This window comes from Diachasmimorpha longicaudata, chromosome 8 (assembly GCF_034640455.1).
Source record: "Diachasmimorpha longicaudata isolate KC_UGA_2023 chromosome 8, iyDiaLong2, whole genome shotgun sequence".
Classification (NCBI taxonomy): domain Eukaryota; kingdom Metazoa; phylum Arthropoda; class Insecta; order Hymenoptera; family Braconidae; genus Diachasmimorpha; species Diachasmimorpha longicaudata.
In genome coordinates, this window is record NC_087232.1 from 5,911,752 (window position 1) to 5,936,325 (window position 24,574).

A 24,574-nucleotide genomic window follows, 5' to 3' on the forward strand; every position below is an offset into this window, starting at 1 on the left:
TCGATGGAATAATCAGTATCGAATGTACTATACAAATCTTCAAATACATTTACATTAGAACAAAATATACATCGTAATCCTAGTCTTAATTATATAATTAATAAAAAGTAGACAAATGCATTGGGGTTGAACTGAGTATGTGTTTTCATAGTTTCCACGTCGAGTCCTAGATAATCGCCATGACGAATAGTTACAGGAAAGAATGTTTAGAGGTCCCATTAATCACCGACACAGTCAGACAATTGATAAAACTCTCTTAAACTGAGTGGAAAAAATATTTTTTTTTCAACTTTTTAATCATCCTCACGACGAAAAAAACTACCAAAAAAATGTTGAAGATATTTTCGATGCCAATTCATATTTTTCCAAAATGATTTTCATTTTTTTAATAATAAATTCAGATAATATTGTTTGGAACAGGTAAAAAAATCCAAATGTTTTACGAATAAACATTTTGTTATAGCTAACAAATATTTTGCGAATTAGTAAATTTCTGCGTCAAACAAATTACCAACTAGTCCCCCTAGAACCATCCAAAAAAATCGATTTCTCCCAAAAATGTGTGAATTTTCCCGAAAAATCGCCATGAACTCTCAAAATAAAAAAAACCTCTGGAAACACATCTTCAATTATCCCCATCCGTCCATCTATTATAAATCCTCTCCTCCGCCCTTTAAATTCTCTCCTTTTCAATATTGATATTAGGATTAGCCATGAGATTATAAGCAGGATCTCCATCGGTTGCCATTCTCCCCAGCCACGAGAACAAAATAATAATCATGATAAAGGAGAGTAGCCCAAAAATCCCAATAATGGCATAACGTCTGTAAAGTCCTCCGGAGGAACTTCTCCTGCGTGCTGGAGGCCTCATGATCAGTTTCCACCACCTGAGGAACCACTCAACAGCCGATTTTCTCTGATATTTATTTTCATCGTGATCATAAGACATGTCCTTGGGATCGTCGTAAGCCTCGAAGACCTTTCGTTCCATCTGCCCTGACGATTCAATATTAACGACTGAATACGGTGGCCCCTGTTTCTGAACAGCTGTGTGAACGTTATTCACGTGAGAGTTGACGTTACCACTGATCCTGGCGGTTGCTGTTGATGGCGATGATGTAGGAGTTATCGAGTGATTTTGATAGACTGATGGAGCCTCTGTTGGAGTTGATTTTGGTTCCTGAATTGGCCTCTCCTCTCTGTCGATGCTCAACTGTTCCACAAAATTAATTAGTCCACTAATTTATCAAGATCTTTCAATGATAAGTCACACCAGTACTTTCAATTAATGAAGACCATTAATTACTTCGTCTGTTTGTGGAAAAATATAATGTTTTCCATAGCAATAATTTACTTTTTTAAACTAGTTGAATCAATTAATCATTCGCAATAGAAATGACTCACCAGAGGCAGACCTAGACCAGCTCTGGCCCAATTGACACTCGCCAATTTTTGTTTCAAGACATCAGCCACTGGGGATACTAGATTCACCTCTGGAAATATACCAGACTGGCACGTGGGGCAGGTATATCCTGCGGGTGCTGTTGTGGCTGGCAAATTTCTTGCATACGTGTCCAGACAGGACCAGTGGAAGACGTGGTAACATGTTAATCTCACGCAGTCTGAGCTCTTCAAGGCCTCATTGCAGAGGGTGCAGATGGGATTGCAGTCACTGTCTTGGAGCCATTGGAGATACGATTGGACGACGCACTGTTGAGGGTTGATCAAATTAATTTCACAATTTTCCAAAAATCAATTGACTCAAAGCTATCTGACCCTCAATTGAAACAGTGAGTTGAAGGAGGTTGCGAATCGAAAGACCCTTAAGAATGCTTGAAATCATTCAAACGATTCAAATGATGGTGATGAGAACAGATCATTTAACCCTCAATTCTACGTGACTCAAGCGTCATTTTACCCTTTAAAGCTGGCGACCACTTTACCCACAGATCTGAGTATAATTTGAGGTCAATTCACCCTCAAGATCATGTGAGGGTGGATGTACTCCATCCAAAAACCAAAGGAAAATGCCAAATTCATTATTTTTGGTCATCAATAACTCGAAATCGACAGAGTCAAATTCGAATTTGTTTTTTCATGTCAAATATATTTGTGCCAAAGTGCAAAATGACGTCTGATTCACCCTAATCGCATCGTTGGATCAGAAAATATTTGGGCTTTAAGGCCCCCTTCCTCTAAATCTTACACAATTTCAAAGAAACGACTGTATCACATTGGAATCCATCCCATTTGTTATTAACACGTGATGATTTCATAATTATACAAACCTTCGGGTGATTTGTCACCATACAGTGTTCACAAACATTAACCCTGTGCTCAAAACAAAACTGATTCGTCACTTTACGTTTTGGGCACTTGCACAACCCCATTTTCGGCTGAAAAATTAACCTCAACAAGAAACTAAATATCTCTCACTGGACTAGAAGAATTATCAGAATTTTAACATGACAAAAATTATAATTTGGGCTGTCTGTCACTTCAATAGCTCCACCATGTTTCCAACTAACTCGAGCAGAGCCACGTCGCCTGTCAGCTGGTGACTCAGTCGATAGTGCAGACTAGTGTCAACAAAACACCGGGCGGTTTACACATTTCTGTCATGCACGTAGTCCGTTTTTTGTGCCAAAAAATTGACTAATCTGGGGCACTCGTTGCAGAAATCAAGGTGAGAAATAAATACAACAATTAAAATATTGTAATGTTAGGTTATTTAGGGTTTTTGGTCTTTGTGTTTTGGAATTAATCGAGGGAAGGTTATTTTTGTTATTTATATTTGACTATGAACTTTGACAATGTTATTCTCAAGGTGATGTCTATTTTCTAAATTGTTTTACTTATCTATTTTCAATTTCTTTCTCTCTTTTATCTCATGGAGAACATATTTTCTGTCAGCTAATTCTGTTCTCGGGACAGAAGGAAAAAAGTTCAACAGAAAGTTGAGATAGAGGTATTTGTGGATTAAAAAATCCACCAATTCTGGCTCTGCAATTTGAAGGAAAATATTTCATCAGGAGTGAAATAATAAGAATTAAAAAATCCAGAGAAAATAATACTTTATTTATTTTATACAACACCGTTTATTCACAAATATAATTAAGTCGTCTCAATTTCATTAGAATTTATCCCGATTCCATAAGACATTTTTCATATCGATAATCTTCTGTTCATATGACAGAACGAGTGCTGCAAAATGAACCTGCGTTAATGCAGCATTATTAAGATACCGTTCCACTTCCCCCCGCCGTTCTGTTTTCCCCCACGTTCCGAAATCTGGTTAATGAATCCAGTGATGAAGTGCAATTTTTGGATTTCTAAAATTCCAAATCGAATATCATCGAAGCTAACAAATATAGCGAAATTTTTGTGAAGATTGTTCTTCAATTTCAAATTAAAATGTAATTCGCTTCATCTGATAGCTCCACCACTGAACCCACCATCAATTATAATGAATAATTGCATTTGAAGTCATTAGTTTCTTTAATTTCTGAACGTCTCTGCTCTCTTGTATCCGCACGTTATGGAAAGTTCCCCTCCACAAATACCCCTGGAATAAAGGAAAATTATTTGAATCTTCAAAATAAAAAACAACAGATGAAAAATTATGTATTAGACTTTCTAGAGAACATCATGACACACAACGGAATTGATGACAATAAAAACCTACAACTACTCACAATATTTATCCTTTAGTAGGGACTTTGTTAATGACCTTGCACACCTGACACTCGACATGAAGAATCGACCTGTACCTCCTTCGGATTTCCTTCTGAATATTCCTCAACAAAAGATCTCCCTGGCACTGACTGCATTTCATCATTTTAGAAATGAACTCCAGATCTACAGTTCTCTCCCCCTTCACTGGGAACTCTACCTCAACATTGTTAAACTCGTTTTGCTCGTTAGAATTATCTGAAACACCCTCAGAATCTCTGAGAGTTGATTGACTCCTTCTCACGATCCTCCCCGCCACCTGCTTCATCTTCCTGTTGTAGAACTTTTCACTGACAACTTTTCCCTTCCACCGATACTTCATTGAATTCGAGAAGTTGTACTTCGTTTTTTCGGTTTCAACTTCCACCTCCAGGGGCTGAATGTCCAGGGGAAGTTCTGGATCCAGATGAAGGGGGACCTGGTCCATCGGGAGGCTTTCAATGGACTCCATTCCAGATTGTTTTGTTTATGTTTCCTTCGAGAGAACTCAGAGGTGAATGACGAAATGAGATTGTTTTTGTTTAGAGGTTATGTGTCGCAAGTAGAGGAGAATTTCCGTCGCCTGAAACGAGGCAATTTCAAACGTTCGTTGAAGTCTTTGAAAGACCAGAACAACTGAATTCGACTTAGATGTTAAGTATTATTTGTGTCTTGATGGTAAAAATCATTAAATTCTTTCTATTTTCTTGTGACAGTGTCTCTGATTCAAGATGTGGGATAAAAAGGAGAGAGTCCTTGACAACGATCAATGGAGAATTGAGGCTCAAGCTATCATCAATGATGTCAGATGTCACGTGAAGGACATCAAAATATCTGAAACGCTGAAGAGCACCAACAGTTCAATTCATCTGAATGTCACGACTCTTGAGGACTTGAGATTCTGCATTCAAGTATCACTGGAGGGCTTCAAAATCACTGGAAATGACCACGACGTCATCACAAACACCGAAGCACAGGTTTTCGAGACGCCTTACAGTTTACTCGATTCAATATCTCCAATGTATCGGGAATCTTTTGGACATTGTTTGACAGCGAAATTGAATAAATTATCTGAGGAGCAATAATTTACTGATAGAACTTGTAAGCTAGTCAAATGGATTGGGTTTTACTGTCAATTCCTTTTAGTCGATGTCTCTAAACTTAGAAGATTCGAAGGTCCAATTTGACGTTTCTCATTACAGATAAAATGATTTTTTCGTGAGGGTAAAACCCAGTAGTCTCTCACCCCAGAAGAAGGAAGATCCAATTTGGGATCAACCCTTTTTTTGCCCATATCTTTGGAAATATCATAGCTAGGACAATTTGGCTGACGCCATTGGATTCGTGAGACGATTTCCGATTTTTCTAGGGCTCCAGGAAATTTCTAGAATCGATTTTTTCGTTTTTCTCGGCTCCTCAGCCTCCTCCAGCCAAAAATCTCCCAACCCATTTAGCCACGTACTCCGTAGTAATACCTTATCGACAAGCACGTTCACCATCGTAGTTCATGCGCCACTACTACGAAATTTTTCGGTTGAAGCCGCTCCAGAAGCGTCAGTAATCTCCTCGATAATCTCGGGTATTGATTCGCATAAAGCTCAGTGCAAACCTGTACAACCCCAGGACATCACGGATCGTTGACTAATGATGTCGTGGGTCAGGCGACCCCCTCAACGTTAGTACTGACCCCGACGGTCTGAGGCGCCACCGCCAACTGTCGCGACTGGCAGCGATGGAAATGCAGTTCGCCATCAGGTGACAGGTTGTTTTTCGAAATGGACCAATTCTGTTCTTTGCACTGGGTTTGTACCCGATTGTGCTGAGCTTCACACGAATCAATACCTCCCATAACAGTTCCGGGCTGCTTCTGAAGAGTTACCCTCCAGCTAACAAGCAGACACCCTAGGATTTGCATGTGGGTCCCTCCCTCTTCAGGGGTGAGGTACTATGATACAACTGGCGTCAAGTCAAATCCCCCAGAAGCCTCCAATTCAGTCCATCGTCTTTGGGAGTCCCTCTACAGGATCAGCATTACCCCTGGTTACCACCGAAGAGGAAAAGCCGATAACCGATACGATTGATATACAGCCCAAGTCTTCACTCCAAAATCATGTACCTCTGATAGTTCCAATAACAAGTAATATTGTTCGATAGTCAGTGATTTTTATCCCCCTCGAGGATGTCTGTGAATTTATCTAAGAACAATGAGTCTCTGGTGGCTGCTTGGACGAGCGTTGTGGACGACAAGTCCCCGGTCAACTGGTAAACTCCCATTTATTTAAAAAAAAATCATCATTTATGGTTTGAATGTGACACTAGAGAGCAATGATTCAGCCACTTGACACAGGATTTTAGAGATTGGGATGGGCTTGGTTGCTGATAAATTCTATTTTTTATAATTAGTCCTACTGCAAATTATGAAATTGGTTTAATTTAATCTTATGAGAGTAATAGACAAACCTCTGACTTCGATAATCATTGGTTATCCTTTATTTATGGTTATACAGTAGTGAAGGATGATTAACTGATGAGGAAATTCACAAATAAAATAGTCAAACACGAGAAAATAACCTGTTTATTGTGTTCGACATTTGACCATTGATTAGTTTTTGATCCATATCTGGAAATCTAGGCCCGATATCAAAATCTTCATCATAACCTTTTTTGTGGAGCGATTTGAGTACTACAATAAATGTCATAATAAATATTCTCCTATCTCCCTTAGATTCGGAGTTATGGTTCAAATATTGTACTTAGAGATAAATCAACTTGTGTCAGTTTCCCACTTCGCTGATGTCCTTTATTTTCAATAAGGTCTCTGCCCTCAAAACCCCACATTTTCGCCTCTACTGGGCCCTTTAAACCTCCCAATTTCACTTGTTCCTAGGGCTGTCTTCGGCTACGAGGGTCAGACGAATATTCTGAAGGTCGTGTCCACCGGTGACGGTGGCCTCGAAGAGATGATCGAGGACCTGAATAGCGGTCACATAATGTACGCATTCTGTCGTGTAATCGACACAAAAACAAGCCTTCCAAAATGTGTCCTGGTGAATTGGCAGGGGGAGCTCGCACCAATAGTCCGCAAAGGTACTTGTGCTAATCACATTCGCGACATTGAACGTCTGCTCAAAGGCGCCCACATTCAGGTAAATGCACGTTCTGAGGAGGATGTCGAGGTGGATATGATCATGGAGAAGCTGGCGAGAGCAACAGGTTCAGCTTACAAATTTCAAGCGCCTCGTAGTAAGGACGTGGGTAACACATTTCCGGTGGGTACGACGTACAAACGTGTAATACCAGCGCAGGAGATAAATGCAACAGAACGCGATGAATTTTGGCAGAAGGAAGAGCTCGAGGAGAAGGCTAGGGTAGAGCAGGAGAGAATCAGAAGGGAGAAGGAGAGACAGAGGATGGAGATGGAGACGAGATCGCGTGAGGAAAAGCAGAGTAAAATAAGGGAGGAGGAGGCAACGCCTATTGTCAGGAAAATCGAACAGTCTGAGCAGAGGGTACAGGAGCTCAAGAACCTGAGAAATCACCAGCCGAAGGCTGACAGTGATGATGAAGAGCCCAAGTCCAAGAGCGAGGAATTGAGGAGACAGAGGAGCAACGAGGCACAACAGCTCATTGCCCAGAGGACGATCAACGCTAGAGCTGTTTTCGAGCAGAATTCAGCAGCTGGACAGATGAGAACTGGATTTGCAACTGCAAAGGCTGTCCCCAGGGAGACGAGGGTTGAGAGAGTGAAGGAGGACAAACAGCAGGTGCCTCAGGAAGTGGAGGAGGAGAAAAAAGTGGAGGTAGTGAATAACGAACCTCAGGAGGTTAAGGAAACTCTGGACGTCTGCAAGGATCCTCCGGTCGTGTCTAGTCATGATCATGAGGTGAAGACTGACGAAAAAAAGCCTCCGGAGGAGATCAGCACCGTTGAGAATGATTTGTACAATCAACTCAGCGGGGAGAACTTCCTTTATTTCGATCCCAATAATGAGGGGATGAAGGCTAGGGCTTTGTACGATTATCAAGCTGCTGATGATACGGAGATTACGTTTGATCCGGGTGATGTTATCACGCATATTGATGCTATTGATGAGGGCTGGTGGCAGGGACTAGCGCCTGATGGTACTTATGGACTTTTTCCGGCTAATTATGTCGAGGTTATTGAGTATGCCAGTACATGAGGCGTGGGAGTTGTTGATCGAGGCGGGGTCACCGGGGTTATTAATGAGTGTTAGAGGTTTAATTATTCGGAAGACGAGGAAGGGAGTCTTTGGAGATGAGGATAACATGAGAATGGAGAAATGAAATAAGAAATATCGATGATTTTTATAGGTTCCTAATGCAGTAGGAAGTTTAAGGAAAATTCAACATGTCGCTAATTTTTCATGTCTAGGGGGGCCTAGTGGAGGTTCTGGAATTGAAGATATTTTTAGGAGATTTCAGTCTCATAAAAATTAATTTCTTCGAGTTTCTTTGTAGAGAAGGAATTGGAAGGCAATTGAAAGAAGTTTCTTGTTGTGGAATTGTCTTCGTGAGGACTGGATTTGTGAGAAATTGTTAAAAGACATTTACCGCTGGAGTCAGATGTTTGTGAGATAAATGGATAGTTGACAGAAATGAAAAATTGACTTCTATTGATGATTTGTGAAAGTTAGAAGAGTAAATCGTAATTAAAGTGTTTGTGAAGTTGATAATTTTCTAGAGGCTGGAAATTTGTTGATTCTCTCTGCACTTCAACAATCTGTTGAATTTAATTCACCTGTGGAGGGGTATACCTGAATGAATTATATGAGACTCTTCTCGCAGAAACGTTTCTTCAAAAAAATTATTTATTCAGACAAATTCCTCTAAAGAATAATTTTCTAAATAAAAAAAACTCGAGAAATTAGAAAAGTCATCTGGTTTAGAAACTCAATGTAATAAATTCCATTCTATGAATTTTACTTCCAATTCAGTTTCCTTCTTCAGTTATATCTCTCCGCGATTGGGTAAATATTGATTAATATGAACGACTGAAGCCATAAATCCTAGAACTAATATGAAAGTGACCTTCATCAATTGTTCAACGTATTATACTGACATTCATCACCACCAGAATGACAAAGAAAAGTACTTAACGTTAACTGATGAATTTCCAAATTCTAAAATTATACAATTTTGTACATCATTTCAACAATTATGTCACTGGCTTCAGTTGAAAGAGGAAGACCAGAGGAAAACCGTTATCTTCCGGAGAAAATAGTGTATAATGAATTGCGGAATTTTTACTTCCTGTTGACAGTTCATGAAGCAGAGTGAGTCAGAATGAAATTATCACTTTTCATAATCAAAGACAATTTTTTTGTCCTTTATTTGAGGGTCAAGTAGAGGCCCTTGATGGCTTTTAGGGTTGAAATCGCAACCAAGATCGTTAGACCCCTAATAAAAAACAAAAAATTGTTCTAAATCATTGTTTTTCTTAGCATTTCATTCTGCCCCAGTCTCGCTGAATTTCGTACTCGTAGTATGTGGATCCTACAAGTATAGAATTTATTATTCAATTTCCATAATAGAATATCACAAGACAATAATTTTCATCTGCATTAAAATATTGTCAACGACTGTCAAACCTTCGAGTATTTAAAAATTATGTAAAAACAGAGTCACTGTACATGTTTTATGTTAATTTTCATCAACTGATAATTTTGATAAATAATTCTACACCTGCAGGATCGCAATAGTATAAATATATGTAATTAATGAATCTGGAACTCAAGTAGTTAAGAACCAAATTTGTAATACGTTTTTTTCAAGTTTTTAAGAAAAATACGAGGTTTTTTGCATTTATCACTCGATCATGACTATCATTACTAAAAAATCATTAGATCTCAAATTCATGCAAATGACTGTGAACCACGTCACAACTGCTCGAGAAAATAAAAGTCGAAAGATTTCCAAGAGTCTTTTTATTATTATTTAACATAAATAGGGAAAAGAAATTGAAGAATTCGAACGAATAATTGAGTTGATTTTGCCGTAACTAGTTGAATGTTTTATGAAGATATTTACAATGATGTGCTATTACTTTAATCGACAATTTCAATTGCAGAACTCAATTGTTCTTCGGAAAAATTTATCCGGTGAATAATGAATAATGAGATGTAATTTGAAGATGCAATTGATTTTCATGCACGAATACTCAATTGTTATACAATCTCAATAATGCAATATGTTCATGGAAATGTATGAAATTAATTTGATTTTAACTTTCATGGAATAAATCTGTTTTTCATAACTTCGTCATTATTTTTCTCCAAAATATCTTTTATTTCTTTATCTTTTGCTTTATATAGAGACGAGGTCTTGCGAAGTGGAATTAGTAGTGATATTGGGGAAATATTGAATTTTCCAGTAGTATTTTGGAATTTATCGCGGAGGAGAAAATTCTCTACAAAAGAGAATCACAGATATTCGAGCACAACCTCCAGGTTCAATACTTTTGTACAATTTGTAAAACGATCTAATTTAAATTGTGGTTTCTGAACAATTAAATTGTTTTGAGTCGTTCAACTGTTAAGGACATTTAGGATTAAGGGTCAAAGGACTCTGAACCCTACATTGGTCACTATCCTCACCGAGATGATCAATTGAAAATAGTTTTCTGAATTTCAGATAGTAACTGTTCCTCGAAAGAAATCGATCGTTCTCCCTCAAATTCCAAAACACATTAAAAAAATTCCACTCACTCCATCACTTCACAGGTCAATAGCAGAGCAACCGTCTTTTAATTTTTCTCATGTGTCAATAACCTTGGTTGTAACTGATCACGACAATTGACACCTAATGAATTCACCTCCTGTATCCAGGATTCGGATTGCCCGCAGGGGCACCACTGCCAGCATGACTGAGGAATGCCAAATGTCCTTTAGGACATTTGTTAGCATAATGTCCCTTCGTTCCACATTTGTAGCACGTGACCTCCTCCAGGGGTTTCTGTGGCCCTCGGGGAGATGGCCCATTGTGCATGCTCATGTGATAGTTGTGTTGATGAGGTCCACCACCTTCTAGCTCCTGCCTAACTTGTGCCTCACGTACTTCAGCTGGCATTTTGTTGCAGTAAATTGCTTTGTGGCCACTTTCGCCACAAAAGTGACACGTTATCATCACTTTTTTACCCTCCTTCGGTTGCATATCTTGAACGGCGGGCAGCTCGAATCTAGGGCTGAATGGAGAGAAGATTAATTCATTTCTTAATGAGCAATATTTTTTTCATTTGTTTTGGGAATTCATTGGTGATGAAGAACGAATTTTCGTCAGCTCGTCATCACCGATTCTATCAGGGATCCCACATGCGATTTAAAAAATAAATAAACAAATGATTCAATATATAATTCAACGTAATGGAAGCCCAGGTGATACTTATTATTTATAGCCAATAGATCTGACATAAAATCTCTCATTGCTTAATAATGAAACAATAAACACTCATGGAGGTGTCGTCTTTCTCGAAAAATCATACCACAATATGAAGATACTCACTGCATAAATTTGCAATTGGGTCCATCAGGGCAAAATCCAGCTAAATATGCCATACAGAGGACACGTCTCACGTGTCTGTGACGACAGAGTGGACCATGTCTGCAGAATCCTCTGTCATACCACGGACAGTCTCGGACTTTAGTCTCAGGGTCTATGTGTAAAAATGGGCACTCCTTGTTGTGACAAGCGTCTGCAATTTAATTTGATCATTTAATCATTTTTATTTCTCCATCGACAGCTATGGACGGTAGAGTACATGATAAATTTACGATCGATATGAATCGTGGTCTATAAATTCAAAATAAATATTTATGTGTTCATTATGTAAATTTTCCGGAATTTGATCGGCATTGACTGATAATCGAAAGTCTGATTTCATTTTGAAGCTATGTAAATACTCGGTAAAATACAAAAAATAACATTTGAATTCATTTGAAAATGTTATCATCCAAAAAATGTACTTTAACTGTAACTTTGAGAATTTTTGTTTTTGAATTTGCTGAGTTGTTTCATTAACCAGATAATAATATTATGAGTTGCCCGGGGGACGTGCACCGTTGAAGATACTTACTAAACCTCGAGTAGAAGTAACACTCCGGCATTTTCGTCATGTCGTATTCATGGAGAAATTCGCACTGATCTCCCTTTTTACAGAGTCCTCGAAGCCAGTGCTTGCAGACGATGGTCCGATCACCTCTGACATGCCTGAATGGGCAGGAGCCACCTTTGTTGCAGGCTCCGCGAGGATAAAATTGACAGACAGCGGCAGTGGATTCTATAATTCATTTCATTCGTTTTTTTTCGTTCAAAGAATTTTGGAAACGATCATGTGCTGGGTAAATTAGTGAATGTAGAAAAAAGGTATTTTCAAAAATGCCATTCGGTGAGAAAAACCTCGCTGTGGTGCAATTAGCCACTTGTTGTTTTCGAAATTAATTAATATCGTTTCATTAGGCCCTTTTTCCTGTCAGATTTGATTTTACAATCATTTTCCTTGCAGAGATGATGTGATTCGCATTAGTTAATTAATTTTGTTTGTAAATTATGAAAAGTATCTTCAAAATACAGCAAAAATCTTTGGATTTCACTCCGTTAATTTCCGATTATTAAAAATTGAAATGAGTTCATTCAATCACAAACGGATTTTTCATCATTTGGAAGTGCAAAAATTTATAGGAATCATCTCATCGAAAACTGAAGCTCAGAAATACATCAAGCGCATTCCATTCTCGCAAATAAACATAAACATAACCTCCAAACCATCAACCTACTGTCCATGCCGGTGAACGGCAGCGGAAGTGCTCCATATTGCTCATCCAAGGCAATTTCAATATCAAATTTAAGATGTTCAACATTGGCGATGAGGTACTCCATTTTCGCCCATAAATGTTTCAAAAAACCAAACAACTAAAAAAACAACACAAAACAATAGTTCACTTTTGTACAATTCCGGTCGAATCTTCCGGATGACGACTTGTGCTTCTCGTGTCCTGCGTTCGATGGTAATTCGATTGTTCCCATTATCGATACTCCAGATACTCCAAAGGGAATAGGCTCGTCTAGAAGCTCAGATCGTAGGGGTCAAGCAACCCCTCGTCAACGCTAGTCTTGAAATAGACGATGAGAGGCGTCACCGTCGATTCTGGCAGCGGAATGAGGCGTCCGAAAATTCGCCTGTTCATTAGAAAATTCTCTCTCCTCCTTCAATCAATATTGAAGGACGAGGCTACGCTTGTTCGGAGGAGAATTAAATTCTCCTCAATCGAACCAAGTTTCATCCCTTAATTTCCATAAATTAAAATTAAAATTCTCGAGGAAAGTCGACGAGCACCAGGAGAGTCGGTGCAGACACTGCGCTTCCACTTTCCCAGGGTTTTTAATTTTAATTTCTCGAGATTACGGAATGGAATTTGGGTTGATCGGGGAGAATTTATTTCTCTTCTGAACAGAGTTGGTTTCATTCCTTAATATTCATCGAGAACAAAGGGACAATTTTTTAATGAACCGACGAATTTTCCGGTGCCTCATCCAGCCGCCAGAATCGACACTGGCGCCTCCCACCGTCGGGGTCGGTACTAGTGTTGACTTAATCATCACTTTATTGTCGACCTGAAGTCAGATCGATCTATCAAAGTATCCATTCCAATCGACTTTCTCAAATTCACGAACTCTTTCAGTCTTAAACAATTAATTTTTCAATAGACAACCATTTTACCCCCATAATCTCCCTTCTACCCGAGATTTATCCCCCCATTGCTTCCAAAACTCGATCTATTTTCTAAACTACCCCAACCCAAATCGACCTCTCCCATCTCGATATATCGTCTGGACCTCCATCGATAACTCCTCCGTATCGAGCCTCCATTGCCGTCAGGTCCCGCCATCTCCTGGCGACTCCCCACAACTCCCCGTGCTGCACACAAACCCTATAAAAAACGCCAGGTGTCGACGTCCCGCCAGTATTCTAAAGTCAGCATAAGTTTTAACATCGGGTATAACCCGAAGTCTCCCCTCCCTTCTCCCTTCATGTGGGTAACGCGGTAATATCCTGAAATTACGCATGCGCGAAGAAGGGAGGGGGGAGACTTCGGGTTATACCCGATGTTAAAACTTACGCTGACTTTAGTATAGTAACCCGCGGGTTATCGCCGAGGGTAGTCAGTTCCATTCATCCCTAGATACCAACCACATCCCAACCGAAAATCAGATAAAATTCATCACGAGAGTAATTTTCCAAAAAATTCTCAACTCAATTTTCCTCCGAAATTTCCTCAACTGGACGTTCGATCGCCGCGCCCGAACACGCTGTCCCGTTATACACCGACCAAAGGATTGAACATTCCTTCGGGAAGAGGTAGTTTCTCTCGCCTCCCCGTGTGGTCTCGACAGCGCACGAGAAGCCGGCGAATAACGCGAAAGCGATTTTGTGAGTCATAACCGTCATAACGCAACGTTGTTCATGTGTATCCGGTGCTGATATTTGCGGTTCTGTGGGGGTTTTTCGCATGTGCTGAGGGTGTCAGGGGGTTCCAAAAAGGCTTTAGAACCTGCCGGACGGTGTTTCTAGGTGACGTTAAGTCAGAAACGAGAGGAATTACGGATTATTTGGAGAACCAGGTAGGTCTTTGGAGTCAGGTTTTCTGATCGGCATTCAGTGATTTGAGGCCGGGGCATGGGGAGACAGAATTGGAGATTTTTTTTTGGGAAGTTGAGGGTGAGATCGGTGTGGGACGACAGTGTGCGCATGGTGTTCACAAAGTTTGAGCATCGTGATCTCAATGGAGAACGAGGACGCACAGTTCGTCAAATACCGACGGCCGGGAGGAGGGGGAGGAGGAGGATTTATGTTTTGCTGGTGTTAAAATCAAAGTGTATTTTCAATTTTTATTTATTATGTGCACCCTTTTGGGGTTTTATATTTTGATCCCTTCTTGGCTCCTCTTGTTTCAATAGTTGAGTAACGTAAAGTAACTTTGATAAATTTATCAATTTTTTTCTGTAGTTTACATCGACGTTTATAATTATTTATGGATAATTATTACTACTACTACAATTGATTGGAACAGGCAGATAATGCGGTTGAAAACAAATCACACGATGATTAATGGTGCAGTTTAAGAGAAATCATTACTCCAATCATCACTTGTAATTGCAGATTAAGAAACGAGTCATTTATAAAAATTTCTATCACAAAAATATCTTTCACATGAGTTGAACAGATAAATCAAATGTCATTGATTTTTATATTCAATATTAACCGCTGAATAAATTGTTGTGTCTCGGGTAATTTGTTCAACCGACATGGCTACAATTGAATACATAAATTAAGTATATCTTTAATATATAAGTATACAAATATATAATCAATATATCAAGAGAATTTTCTAACGTCTCCATATTTTCCAATCAACATGCGTCGCACGTATCTCCATCATTATCTCCACACGTGGGAGAGACTGTTGAACCTCTCATACAATCGGTTGATTGATCGATTGATCGATTCTAGAATCATCCACAACTTTGTATCGTACGAACAGAACTAAAATGATGATAAAGTCATTCATCGGGAAGAGATTGGAGACGTCCAAGAATCAAGAGTAAACCGTAAATAACTAAGCTAGGGAAATAAAAAAAATAACGTTTACGTCATAGCGAGTTTATTTTTTTTCAATGAGTAATGGAGAAGGGGAATAATTAAGTGGAAAGAGAAAAGAGAGAATGCCATGTTATCAGCAAATAATGACAAAAGAGAGTGGGACAGAGGAACTTTCGGCGGGCGGGAACGAAAATTAGAGCAGCTGATCGAAACGCATACCTTCGCGTTTTCGTTTGTTGTCTGATATGGATCCGTAATTAAGTTCTGGATATTGTCCGATAAATTTCCCCATCGAGGCGCCAGAATATCAAGTGTACGAATATTTTTAGTACGTTCCGAAGAAGAGCACCTTGATATTTCAAAAGCCAAAGAATTTTAAATTTTTCTTCCTCAGCAATTTAAAAAAAATACCCCAAGAGACCAATTGTGGTTGTTACAACATAATTTATTAATTTATATCCTCATTTTCGGGTCAGAAGGAAATTAGGGTTGTGGAAGGTGGCAATTGATTCTCCCAAACATCAGAAAAAACAGAAATAGAATAAAACGAAAAATATATACAATGAAGTATTGAATGAGGTTTTAAAGTAAAAATTTCTATGATAACGTGTACCAGGTAATCGTACAGATACGGGTGATTGTACGAGGCACTTCTTGTTCGTTAGTTGAACGGTTCAATGGAATGCTCATAATTTTTTTATTCTCATTTTAATACTGATAGTCACGGAAAATTTTAATTTACATCCGGGAAATTAAATTTTTACGATTTAAAGGAGCAGTCGTTCTTTCATTTAAATTTTTGAATGGACTGCGCGGATGGGACAACCCTCAGTCTGAATTATTAACCGATTAAGTCAGTTGATTATTCTTTTGTATAAAAAATTGAAAATATCAGTATTAAGTTCCATCACATTATATTTCATTAAGAGGAAAGGAGCTGTAAAAGTGATTTGAAGTCGCAATAGTTCGCTAACAGATGATGTTTTCACACAACGATCCTCATTATTATTGTTATTACTATTATTATTTGTTTAAAGTGATGTCATCTGTATAATGAGTTATTTACATCGTCATTAATGTTATACTAGTATATTCTAATTCGATTCAGATTTGTAAATTAGAGTTTTTCATATATTTACCAATAAATTTGGTATATTTTTTATCGGTTGGAATTTAGACTGTGAACTAACTCATCGATGATTGTTTATGAAATAAAATCATATGTTAAGGATGGTCGAAAGATTTTTGGATGTCTTCAAATGGAAAAAAATCAGTTATCGATGGAATGCGAATTGAAATTTTAGTTCGATTATCCTCGAGTAGTTGAACCCTCGGTCGTATAAATCAGACATGACGTGTGAAAAAATTAAATTGTTAATGCAATCAGAAATTTTTTCCTTTCGTTTACGATATCTGACCATTATTAGATGTGGAAACTATTTTAATGGTATTTTCATTTGTCCAGAATGTTTTATTTTGTTCATTTACTTTTCGATGATGAAACGGTAGATAACAAGAGATAGTGAGGATTTGAATGAATAATGGGATATTTTTTGAGTACGTGATTTTGTTGATTGTTTACGGAGTAAATATGGGATATGGGAATTTCATCCGATTTCTATATCATTAAATAAGGCTTCAGTTAAAATTTTGGGTTCATAATTTTTGTTATGGAAGTTATGATTTATTTATAAAAACGAGAGTCTATTTTCCGTGACCGAGAGTTCACACCATTCACGGTCGGGTATGAAGTGCATTAAAATGTTGAGACGGCAGAATTTTCATTGGGCATTCACTAGATGGAAATCAACAACGAGCGTCTGTCTTTGAGAGGATATTGGTTTTATGAGAAACCTGTTTCACCGAGTCATTTACGCGGGAGGGGAAGGAATAACCGTGGATAATTTAAAGAGATTGATTGTTTAAAGAGCTTTGAAGTAGCTCTGAAGTAGCTCAAACATCTACCATTATCTGAAGTAAACCATCTGCATTTAGAAATAAAATTTTCACTTTTGTTCCAGAAATAGCCAAAAAATGCAGAAAATGGACTACATGGAGGTGACTCTCCCCAATTACTCCTACGTCTTCAACTTCGAGGAGGAATTCATCCACCAGGACACACGTGTCTGGATGACAAATAACTGGACAAATGTATTCTACTACGTTGGTATATACATGGTCCTCATATTCGGCGGTCAATACTGGATGGCCAGCAGACCCAGATATGAATTACGGGGTCTTCTGACCCTCTGGAACAGTCTCCTCGCAACATTCTCGATAATAGGATTCGCAAGAACAGCACCTGAGCTCATACATGTCCTGAGAAATCACGGATTGTATCACAGTGTGTGCATACCGAGGTGAGAATTGCCATTTGAAATTTAACGCTGAATTTTCCCAAGTTTTTATCCTTCATTCTTTCATGAATACACGAGTGCCGATAATTTGCCAACATCACGTCACATGCGTCAATTCTTTTATTTACCAAAAAATCCCAGCACGAATTTCCTGAGACGACAATGGTCGGGATTGGTCGCTGATGAATTCAAAGGTCGAGTTCATGGGTTTTGAAGTCCTAAGAATTGCTGAGGACTTTGGCCCGTTTTTTTTTTTATTTAGAGAACGTTTTGTAATCGTTCGAATGTACGTTTCAGTTTTTTCGTGTCCAAGTTATTTGATGACCAATGGAAGGTATTCAATTTTTTGTGCAATTGCAAAAATTGTTGAGCTGTGTTAACTGGCGTTAGTAAAATAATTTCAGTGCAGAAGTCTAAATTTGATTGATCACTTGCAAATCGCGGGAAGGAATAAAATTCGTAATTACCACAATGCGAAATTAGTCTTATCTCTTCTTTGGTTTGATTCAAAGTTCAATCTCTGATTTTCTTCCTTCTCATGATTTTATTGAACCAGTAATTGTACTATTATGCAAGAATGGATTGCATTTTACTTATTACACTATTGGGAAGTGCACTATCGTGCAGATAAATACATTTAGATCACGCGATGTGGAATACCACTAGATATTAATAAATCGGAAGGGAAATCGTGAGTGCTAATGATTAATTTCTGTTTTTTTTAAATTTCGAGAAATCCCTTTATTTTTTTTTCTTCAATCCTATTCTTGCCAATTTTTCCTCCAGAACCACTGCCCTCTTCATCATAATCGATCACTCAACAATAAAAAGTAGAGAAGCGATAATCAATCATTGAGAAATCCCAAGAAATAATGCACAAGAAAATTCATAAGAAATCCATAGCCATAACTCGTATTAATGATCTTAAAATCAATTAATTTCCGAAGGAAATCCTTGACGATGTTCCAGATAATTAAATTCTCACATTAGACTACTATTTTCTACCACTTTCTCCCCCAATAAACCCCTCGATCTCGAGACAATTAACATTCTAATTTTTTTCAAATTAATAACATTTTCAGTTTCATTCTGATGGATCGAGTCTCGGGATTTTGGACCTGGATGTTCGTCCTGTCGAAGCTGCCGGAGCTGGGTGACACATTGTTCATAGTCTTGAGAAAGCAACCCCTTATCTTCCTCCACTGGTACCATCACATAACTGTTCTACTGTACTCATGGTTCTCCTACACTGAGTACGCATCAACAGCCCGATGGTTTGTCGTGATGAACTACTTCGTGCATTCTATAATGTATACTTACTATGCCTTAAAAGCCATGAGATATTCACCACCAAAGTCAATATCAATGGTGATAACAGCCCTTCAACTCATCCAAATGATTGTCGGTTGTGCTATTAACGTATGGGCATATCAATATCTAACACCAGGACAGAGTCATTGCTCTATATCTAGGTTTAACGTTCACTTCAGTTTAATAATGTACTTCAGTTATTTCGTACTGTTTGCTAAATTCTTTCACAAAGCGTACATTGGCGGAAAGAAAGGAAAAAAAATTTATAAACACGAGGATAATGGAAAAATTAATGAGGAATTTAGTAATGGAAAGCTGAAGAGCAATTGAATTTTCTTGTCATATTTATTTATGAATTTTGTCGAGGAATAGGTCGGATGTGAGAAAATTTATATTTCATTCAGAGAACGATTTTTCAATGCAAATGGACCAAAGACGGTTGTCATTCAGGAAAATCGATTTATTTAGCAGCACATGAACAGTCTTTTCGTCTTAAATCCGTTAATTGCAGCACAATATTTTTAATTATTTCGATATTTATCGATGGAAAGGGGGGTAGATTGTACGAGTTGGTGATAGGACTGCCACAAGGGGATGCTCTATGCCCTAATATTTTTTATGAGCTCCTCACCTCATTTAGATGATTATCGGTTGTGCGGTTAATGTGTGGGCGCATCAGTATCTCACATCAGGACAGCGTCATCACACCATCTCGAGGTTTAACGTGCATTTCAGTTGAATAATATACTTCAGTTATTTCGTGCTATTTCTCTAGATGCTTACAAAGGCGTTTAGAGGAAAGATGGGAAAGAAAATTTTTAATCACCAGGGGAGTGGATAAATCAAGGAATTTTGTAATGAAAAGCACAAGAGCAATTAAATTTCTTCGTTACTTTTATTTATGAATCGGTTGATCGATGGGAGGGGGGGAGGATGGATGAGAAAAAATTGGTTCCATTCTGAGAACGATTTTTCGATGGAACTGAACCAGAGGTAGTTCTCATCCAGGATAATTGATTAATTTATCAGCACATGATCGATTTCTATGATTTATTAATTGCAGCACAATTTTGGTGATTAATTCGGGATTTAGCAGGGGAAGTGGGAATTGCACCAGACGATGCTAGATTAGGATGCCAGGGGGGGAGGCTAAATGCCATAATATTTTCAAAGAGTTGGCTTTTATTACGAGTGCCTCGATGTGAGGATCCGGTGGGGCCAGTTCTCTCGGACGCGTGACCCAGATTCTATGTGACGGTGACTGGAGAGATCTCGAGAGATGAGTTTCTAGGGAGATTTGACGTTTTTATTTTTGTTGGATTTTTTAGGGGTTTTATAGATGTCAGCTGAGCAAGGGGCGGGGGTATACAGGTGATTGTGGAGGGAGAGAAGGAAATTCTAGGGCGTCTGAAGTGAAAAAATGAATTTTTCTTTATATATTTAGCTTTTGGAGAAATTTAATTATCGAGAAGAGGAATTTGGTGGGAAAAATTGAGGTATTTTTTCCTCAAATCAGTAGTTAATAAGATAATTTATGAAGAAGGAAAAATTCTTTTTTTTATCTTATTCAGTATGACATAGTCCAGGATCCACAGTTATATATCTCATTTTTTTTCATTTCAAAGATCTACTCTCTATCCCTAGTTCGAGACCTGATTAATTAAAATCGTATCATCAGGTATCGGACAGTTTGTCACCATAAATTCCCATGGAATGAAAATTTTTTCTGTTCCTTGAGAAGATTTGTTCAATGCTGGGAGCTCGCACCGGTTAATCTTAAAAATCATTGCCAACATAATTATGTAAATTAGCCCCAGCACGAATGGCGAGCATGAGTCATATTCCCTGCGGCAGGGATTCATGAGGAAATTGATTTTCTGAATTTCAAATTTGTATTTACTAATGTGGGCTGTTGTTCAGTGCAAGGTCCATGGCCATCACTTCCTCAATCGTTAAATATATTTGATTGATGTCAACGCGATTATTAGATAATCAAACGTCAAATGGAAATTTTCATTCACCTAAACACCTGAGAAATTATTTTTCTCGTGTTTATGATGCTCTCGAGTTGATTTAATGGTGAATTTAACGAGGTTGAGTTGACAATGAATGACGCACATATTCACGGTATAATCGGGTGTCTGCTTCCCACTTTGGTGCCCCTGAAATCGATTACTTACAAAGTCAATTAATGATTTAACGGAATTTTTGAATAACAAGGGGGGGGGGGCAGGAGCTGGAGCAAAGTGGAACTGAGGTTTAAGGGTCAAGATGTCGTAAGATCTACTGGAATACATTATTTTCATACCGAAGTGATAAAACGAGATACGTTGAGGTATCTCGTTTTACCATTTCACTACTTATTCCAGGATTAAATATCTTCAGATCTGCAGAGAATGGTTGAAAGAATTTTGTGGAAGGAATCCCATTTTCAAGGTCTTTCCCTGCCCTTCAAAATAAAAAAAAATATATCGAAATTGATCTATTGATTCAGATGTTTGAAACTTTCGAGAGTGAAGCGTCAAGAAGTCTTGAGGTCAAACGGGAGAGATGAACAAAGCGATCAGAGGATCGAGTTTTTATATTTTTTTAGGGGTGATTGCGAGAGGAGAATGACAAGGTCTACAAACAAAAGGTTTTTTTATTCTGTACAAGGATAAAAAAATCGGTAAGAGTTGAAAAGAGGTGGTAAGGATCAAAGGGAGGGGACGATTAAAATAATTATGCTTTCGTCTCTTCTGTTTGAACCTTAAGGGTATTTGATCCTTCTGATTAGACTGTTCGTTGCATTTCTTTACCATTCTACTTTTCCATCTTGCTCCACGGCCCCCGAATTAGTGAGACTTATCAATGATTTGCGAATTTTACGGGTCATGAAAAATGATACTGTCATTTACGATTAAAATGACCGAGTGCTGGTGCTCCAACAATTGCACAACTACGATGATACTGATGTGAGGCACAAAATTTTTGTTGAACGAATATTTTTATATTTTTCCTGTTTGTTTGTAAAATTGTTTTTATGAATTAGTTAGGGAGAGAATTTGGAGTTCAAAGAGAAGATTGAGTTTTTCGGAGAATATCTTCAAATTAGAAAAATAATTCTGAAAAATTGGAAAAAACTATTAGAGAACAAAATGTAGTCCTTGAAATTTTTCTACAAAAAAGATTTCTCAATAAAAAATCTCTTCCTCCTTTAAAATCAGTTTATTTTGTTTTCTGATTTTGTTATTGGCTCCCCCTCCCACAAAAAATGAAAAAAATGATTGAATGAAATTTTTATAATAAAAAATGAGGAGAGAATGGATCCGGGGAGATTTATTCTGGGATTAATGAGTTAATTATGAAAAAATCCTGGAAATTAACGTTTTTATTGTCTCTCCAGGTGAAATGGATTCCGTTTTGTTCAGTCACAAGTGTAAAAAAGTTGATTGTAATCACAGCTTTCTCGATAGCTAAGTTTTCAATGATAAGTGTGTGTGTGTATGTGTGTAAACATGTGTATTATATAAATAATAATCAATTTTTACATGAATCGACCTGATGAGGAGCTGAAGATGAATGAGGGAGGATGGGACAAAGAACCAGGTGCTGGGGTCAAGAGAGTCAAACTCTCTATCCAATTGAGCACCGGAGAATGTGCCTTCTGATTACATTGTTCGTCTCTCTGTTTAACCCTTGATTATTTTTTTCTTGTGATAGAAATTGCAAATAATGGATATGAGTTTTACTGGCTCCATTATTGATGGGTCAGTCAATAAAACGGTGGACAACCGAAGTGATCAGAAGGATCAGATCTTCCCAAGGGTCAAATGGGAGAGCCACCAAACTAGAAGTTAATGAGTTGTTACCGGTGTATTCTAATTTTTCTAGTTTTTTATAAATTTCTGGAGAATTTCCTTTTACAAAGTGTCAAAGATTCTTTAATTTTTTTACGTCTAAAGATAACAAATTCAGACTCTACTCTGATTAAAAAATTTGTTTTTAACAGAAACGATAATTAAATCAAGGAACAAAGTTACGATTCGACATGTGGTCGAGGCGATTGAAATCACTCTCCCCGTCTCTCCCATTAGACCCGCAATATGTGTTCCTTGCTGATTGTTTGTTGACTAATAGAGACAGAAAAAAAATCACCTGCATTTTAATCTCAGATGAAAAGGATCGCTTCCTCCCGTTCTCCCGTACAAAGATAATTGAATCAAGACGTTATTTTTCGCGAAAAAGAGAAAATTGTAAGATATGATATGATAAATGGGACAGTACGTGCCACTTCCTCGTCAGAAATTCTTTCTGGGTCATTGCCAATTTCACGCGAGGCAACAAAAGCCTGGGAGTGCCGGAGAATTGCTCTTGAAAGAAGATTTCAACCAACTAAAATTTGTTTTTTACATCTTGGGCCACTACCAGCATCCAAAATTAAAAAAAAAATGAGAGATCGGTTTGGGAATGAGTTGGGGCGTACGCTGAGCGCGCAGGACGTGCTTTAAAATCGATAAGTACACTCTCAAATCGCGTATATTCCTTCAACTTCGCCACCTACTTTCTTTAATCATCTGGTTTTAGGATTTTTGATTAGGTCGAGGTCATTTAATTTCACTGATTGATGGAAAAATGGCTCGAGTCGTATCAGAAATTTAACAATTGTTTCCTGGGTTTTATTTGCGTGCGATTAAGTCGATGGAATGATAGTTTAACGGGAAATGTCAAGACATTTTTATTGCAAATTTTGTGGATATCACAGAAAGTCTAGTGACAATTTCTCCGAAAATCGTTCATTTTCAAGACATTCCACATAATTCCTAGAACAACAAGAACAATGAAAAGTGTAACAGGGATTTTCCATTTCCTGTTGATTGTTGATTTCTACGAATGAATAACAACAAAAAATCGTCGATATTGCTTCACTAAGGACTATCTAGCAAAGACGGAAACTTCTGAAGGAGTTGGCTACCTAAATCAACTCCTAAATTCGCGATACGATCTCGTAATTTCTTTTTTCTTCATTTATAAAAATCATTTACAATATTTTTTAATCATTTAAGTACTTCAAGCGCATCTGGAATGTGTCAAATTTTTGTAATACCCTATAATTATGTAAAAAGAGACATGAGAAAGAAGCTTTAATATACCATGTGAAAGACACTAGTTTTATACTTAATCCCCTTCATTCCTCCTTTCAGTCGACGTAGTTCCCTTTTCCGGAAAAATTATTTTTAGAGCAAATGGTTTTAGAGAAAATTGTCATGAGACAATTTCTACAATTATAAAAAATGTCTTTCCGGATCATTCACAAAAAATCAGTAGCGAAGTGGTAAAACGAGATAAGTCGGTCTGGAATACACTTTTCACTTTTGATCGGGTGCCCAGTTTTTGCGGAATATCTCGAAATCTAGGGGAGATAGTAAAAATTTATCGGAACCATTTTTGTGTAGCAGGTTGATTACTATAATAAATGTAATCCCTAAAATTTCGTTATCTCTCCTAGATTCGGAAATATCGCTCAAAAACTCCATTCAGAGATAAGTCAACTTATCTCGTTGTACCACATTGCTACTGAAGTGCAGAGCAAAATTGTGAA

The 24,574-nt window shown here is 37.8% G+C and overlaps 5 protein-coding genes across 8 annotated transcripts; 3 read left to right on the forward strand and 2 right to left on the reverse strand.

Annotated features, from left to right (window-relative positions):
• Nucleotides 1-6: 6 nt before the first annotated feature.
• Nucleotides 7-2,532, reverse strand: LOC135165042 (zinc finger protein-like 1). The gene is made up of 3 exons (XM_064125962.1): nt 2,289-2,532; nt 1,405-1,710; nt 7-1,213 (listed from the first exon to the last, which is right to left on the reverse strand). The coding sequence occupies exons 1-3, from the start codon at nt 2,388-2,390 to the stop codon at nt 674-676; spliced, it is 948 nt and encodes a 315-aa protein (XP_063982032.1). The 5' UTR covers nt 2,391-2,532; the 3' UTR covers nt 7-673.
• A 1-nt stretch (nt 2,533) lies between these two features.
• Nucleotides 2,534-5,222, forward strand: LOC135165046 (GSK3-beta interaction protein). 3 transcript variants are annotated; one of them, XM_064125968.1, is made up of 2 exons: nt 2,534-2,686; nt 4,428-5,222. In XM_064125968.1, the coding sequence occupies exon 2, from the start codon at nt 4,443-4,445 to the stop codon at nt 4,794-4,796; it is 354 nt and encodes a 117-aa protein (XP_063982038.1). In that variant the 5' UTR covers nt 2,534-2,686; nt 4,428-4,442; the 3' UTR covers nt 4,797-5,222. The 3 variants fall into 3 exon arrangements, with proteins under 3 accessions (XP_063982038.1, XP_063982041.1, XP_063982039.1); XM_064125971.1 differs by lacking the exon at nt 2,534-2,686 and adding an exon at nt 4,086-4,225 and having other exon boundaries at nt 4,428-4,806; XM_064125969.1 differs by lacking the exon at nt 2,534-2,686 and adding an exon at nt 4,267-4,364 and having other exon boundaries at nt 4,428-4,806.
• LOC135165043 (cleavage and polyadenylation specificity factor subunit 4) lies at nt 3,058-12,980 on the reverse strand. Of its 2 annotated transcripts, none has more exons than XM_064125964.1 (6): nt 12,501-12,980; nt 11,801-12,004; nt 11,230-11,419; nt 6,172-10,912; nt 3,731-4,294; nt 3,058-3,565 (listed from the first exon to the last, which is right to left on the reverse strand). In XM_064125964.1, the coding sequence occupies exons 1-4, from the start codon at nt 12,601-12,603 to the stop codon at nt 10,540-10,542; spliced, it is 870 nt and encodes a 289-aa protein (XP_063982034.1). In that variant the 5' UTR covers nt 12,604-12,980; the 3' UTR covers nt 3,058-3,565; nt 3,731-4,294; nt 6,172-10,539. The 2 variants fall into 2 exon arrangements, with proteins under 2 accessions (XP_063982034.1, XP_063982033.1); XM_064125963.1 differs by having other exon boundaries at nt 3,696-4,294.
• LOC135165038 (drebrin-like protein) lies at nt 5,833-9,985 on the forward strand. Its single transcript, XM_064125959.1, has 2 exons — nt 5,833-5,973; nt 6,599-9,985. Exons 1-2 carry the CDS (start codon nt 5,891-5,893, stop codon nt 7,890-7,892), a joined length of 1,377 nt encoding a protein of 458 aa, XP_063982029.1. The 5' UTR covers nt 5,833-5,890; the 3' UTR covers nt 7,893-9,985.
• Nucleotides 12,981-13,766: 786 nt separating the features above from the next.
• Baldspot (baldspot) lies at nt 13,767-24,138 on the forward strand. The gene is made up of 3 exons (XM_064125977.1): nt 13,767-14,346; nt 17,347-17,685; nt 18,765-24,138. The coding sequence occupies exons 2-3, from the start codon at nt 17,360-17,362 to the stop codon at nt 19,321-19,323; spliced, it is 885 nt and encodes a 294-aa protein (XP_063982047.1). The 5' UTR covers nt 13,767-14,346; nt 17,347-17,359; the 3' UTR covers nt 19,324-24,138.
• The last annotated feature ends 436 nt before the right edge of the window (nt 24,139-24,574 follow it).

Bases quoted from the DNA above. Each gene is read 5' to 3' on its own strand.
- LOC135165042 (XM_064125962.1), bottom strand. From the start codon at position 2,390: ATGGGGTTGTGCAAGTGCCCAAAACGTAAAGTGACGAATCAGTTTTGT. The intron at 1,711-2,288 runs GTTTGTATAATT...AACCCTCAACAG, and splicing joins TGGTGACAAATCACCCGAAG to TGCGTCGTCCAATCGTATCT. The intron at 1,214-1,404 runs GTGAGTCATTTC...TTTGTGGAACAG, and splicing joins CTGGTCTAGGTCTGCCTCTG to TTGAGCATCGACAGAGAGGA.
- LOC135165046 (XM_064125968.1), top strand. From the start codon at position 4,443: ATGTGGGATAAAAAGGAGAGAGTCCTTGACAACGATCAATGGAGAATT.
- LOC135165038 (XM_064125959.1), top strand. From the start codon at position 5,891: ATGTCTGTGAATTTATCTAAGAACAATGAGTCTCTGGTGGCTGCTTGG. The intron at 5,974-6,598 runs GTAAACTCCCAT...ACTTGTTCCTAG, and splicing joins GACAAGTCCCCGGTCAACTG to GGCTGTCTTCGGCTACGAGG.
- LOC135165043 (XM_064125964.1), bottom strand. From the start codon at position 12,603: ATGGAGTACCTCATCGCCAATGTTGAACATCTTAAATTTGATATTGAA. The intron at 12,005-12,500 runs GTAGGTTGATGG...AATGAATTATAG, and splicing joins GCCGTTCACCGGCATGGACA to AATCCACTGCCGCTGTCTGT. The intron at 11,420-11,800 runs GTAAGTATCTTC...ATTAAATTGCAG, and splicing joins TTACTTCTACTCGAGGTTTA to ACGCTTGTCACAACAAGGAG.
- Baldspot (XM_064125977.1), top strand. From the start codon at position 17,360: ATGCAGAAAATGGACTACATGGAGGTGACTCTCCCCAATTACTCCTAC. The intron at 17,686-18,764 runs GTGAGAATTGCC...TAACATTTTCAG, and splicing joins CACAGTGTGTGCATACCGAG to TTTCATTCTGATGGATCGAG.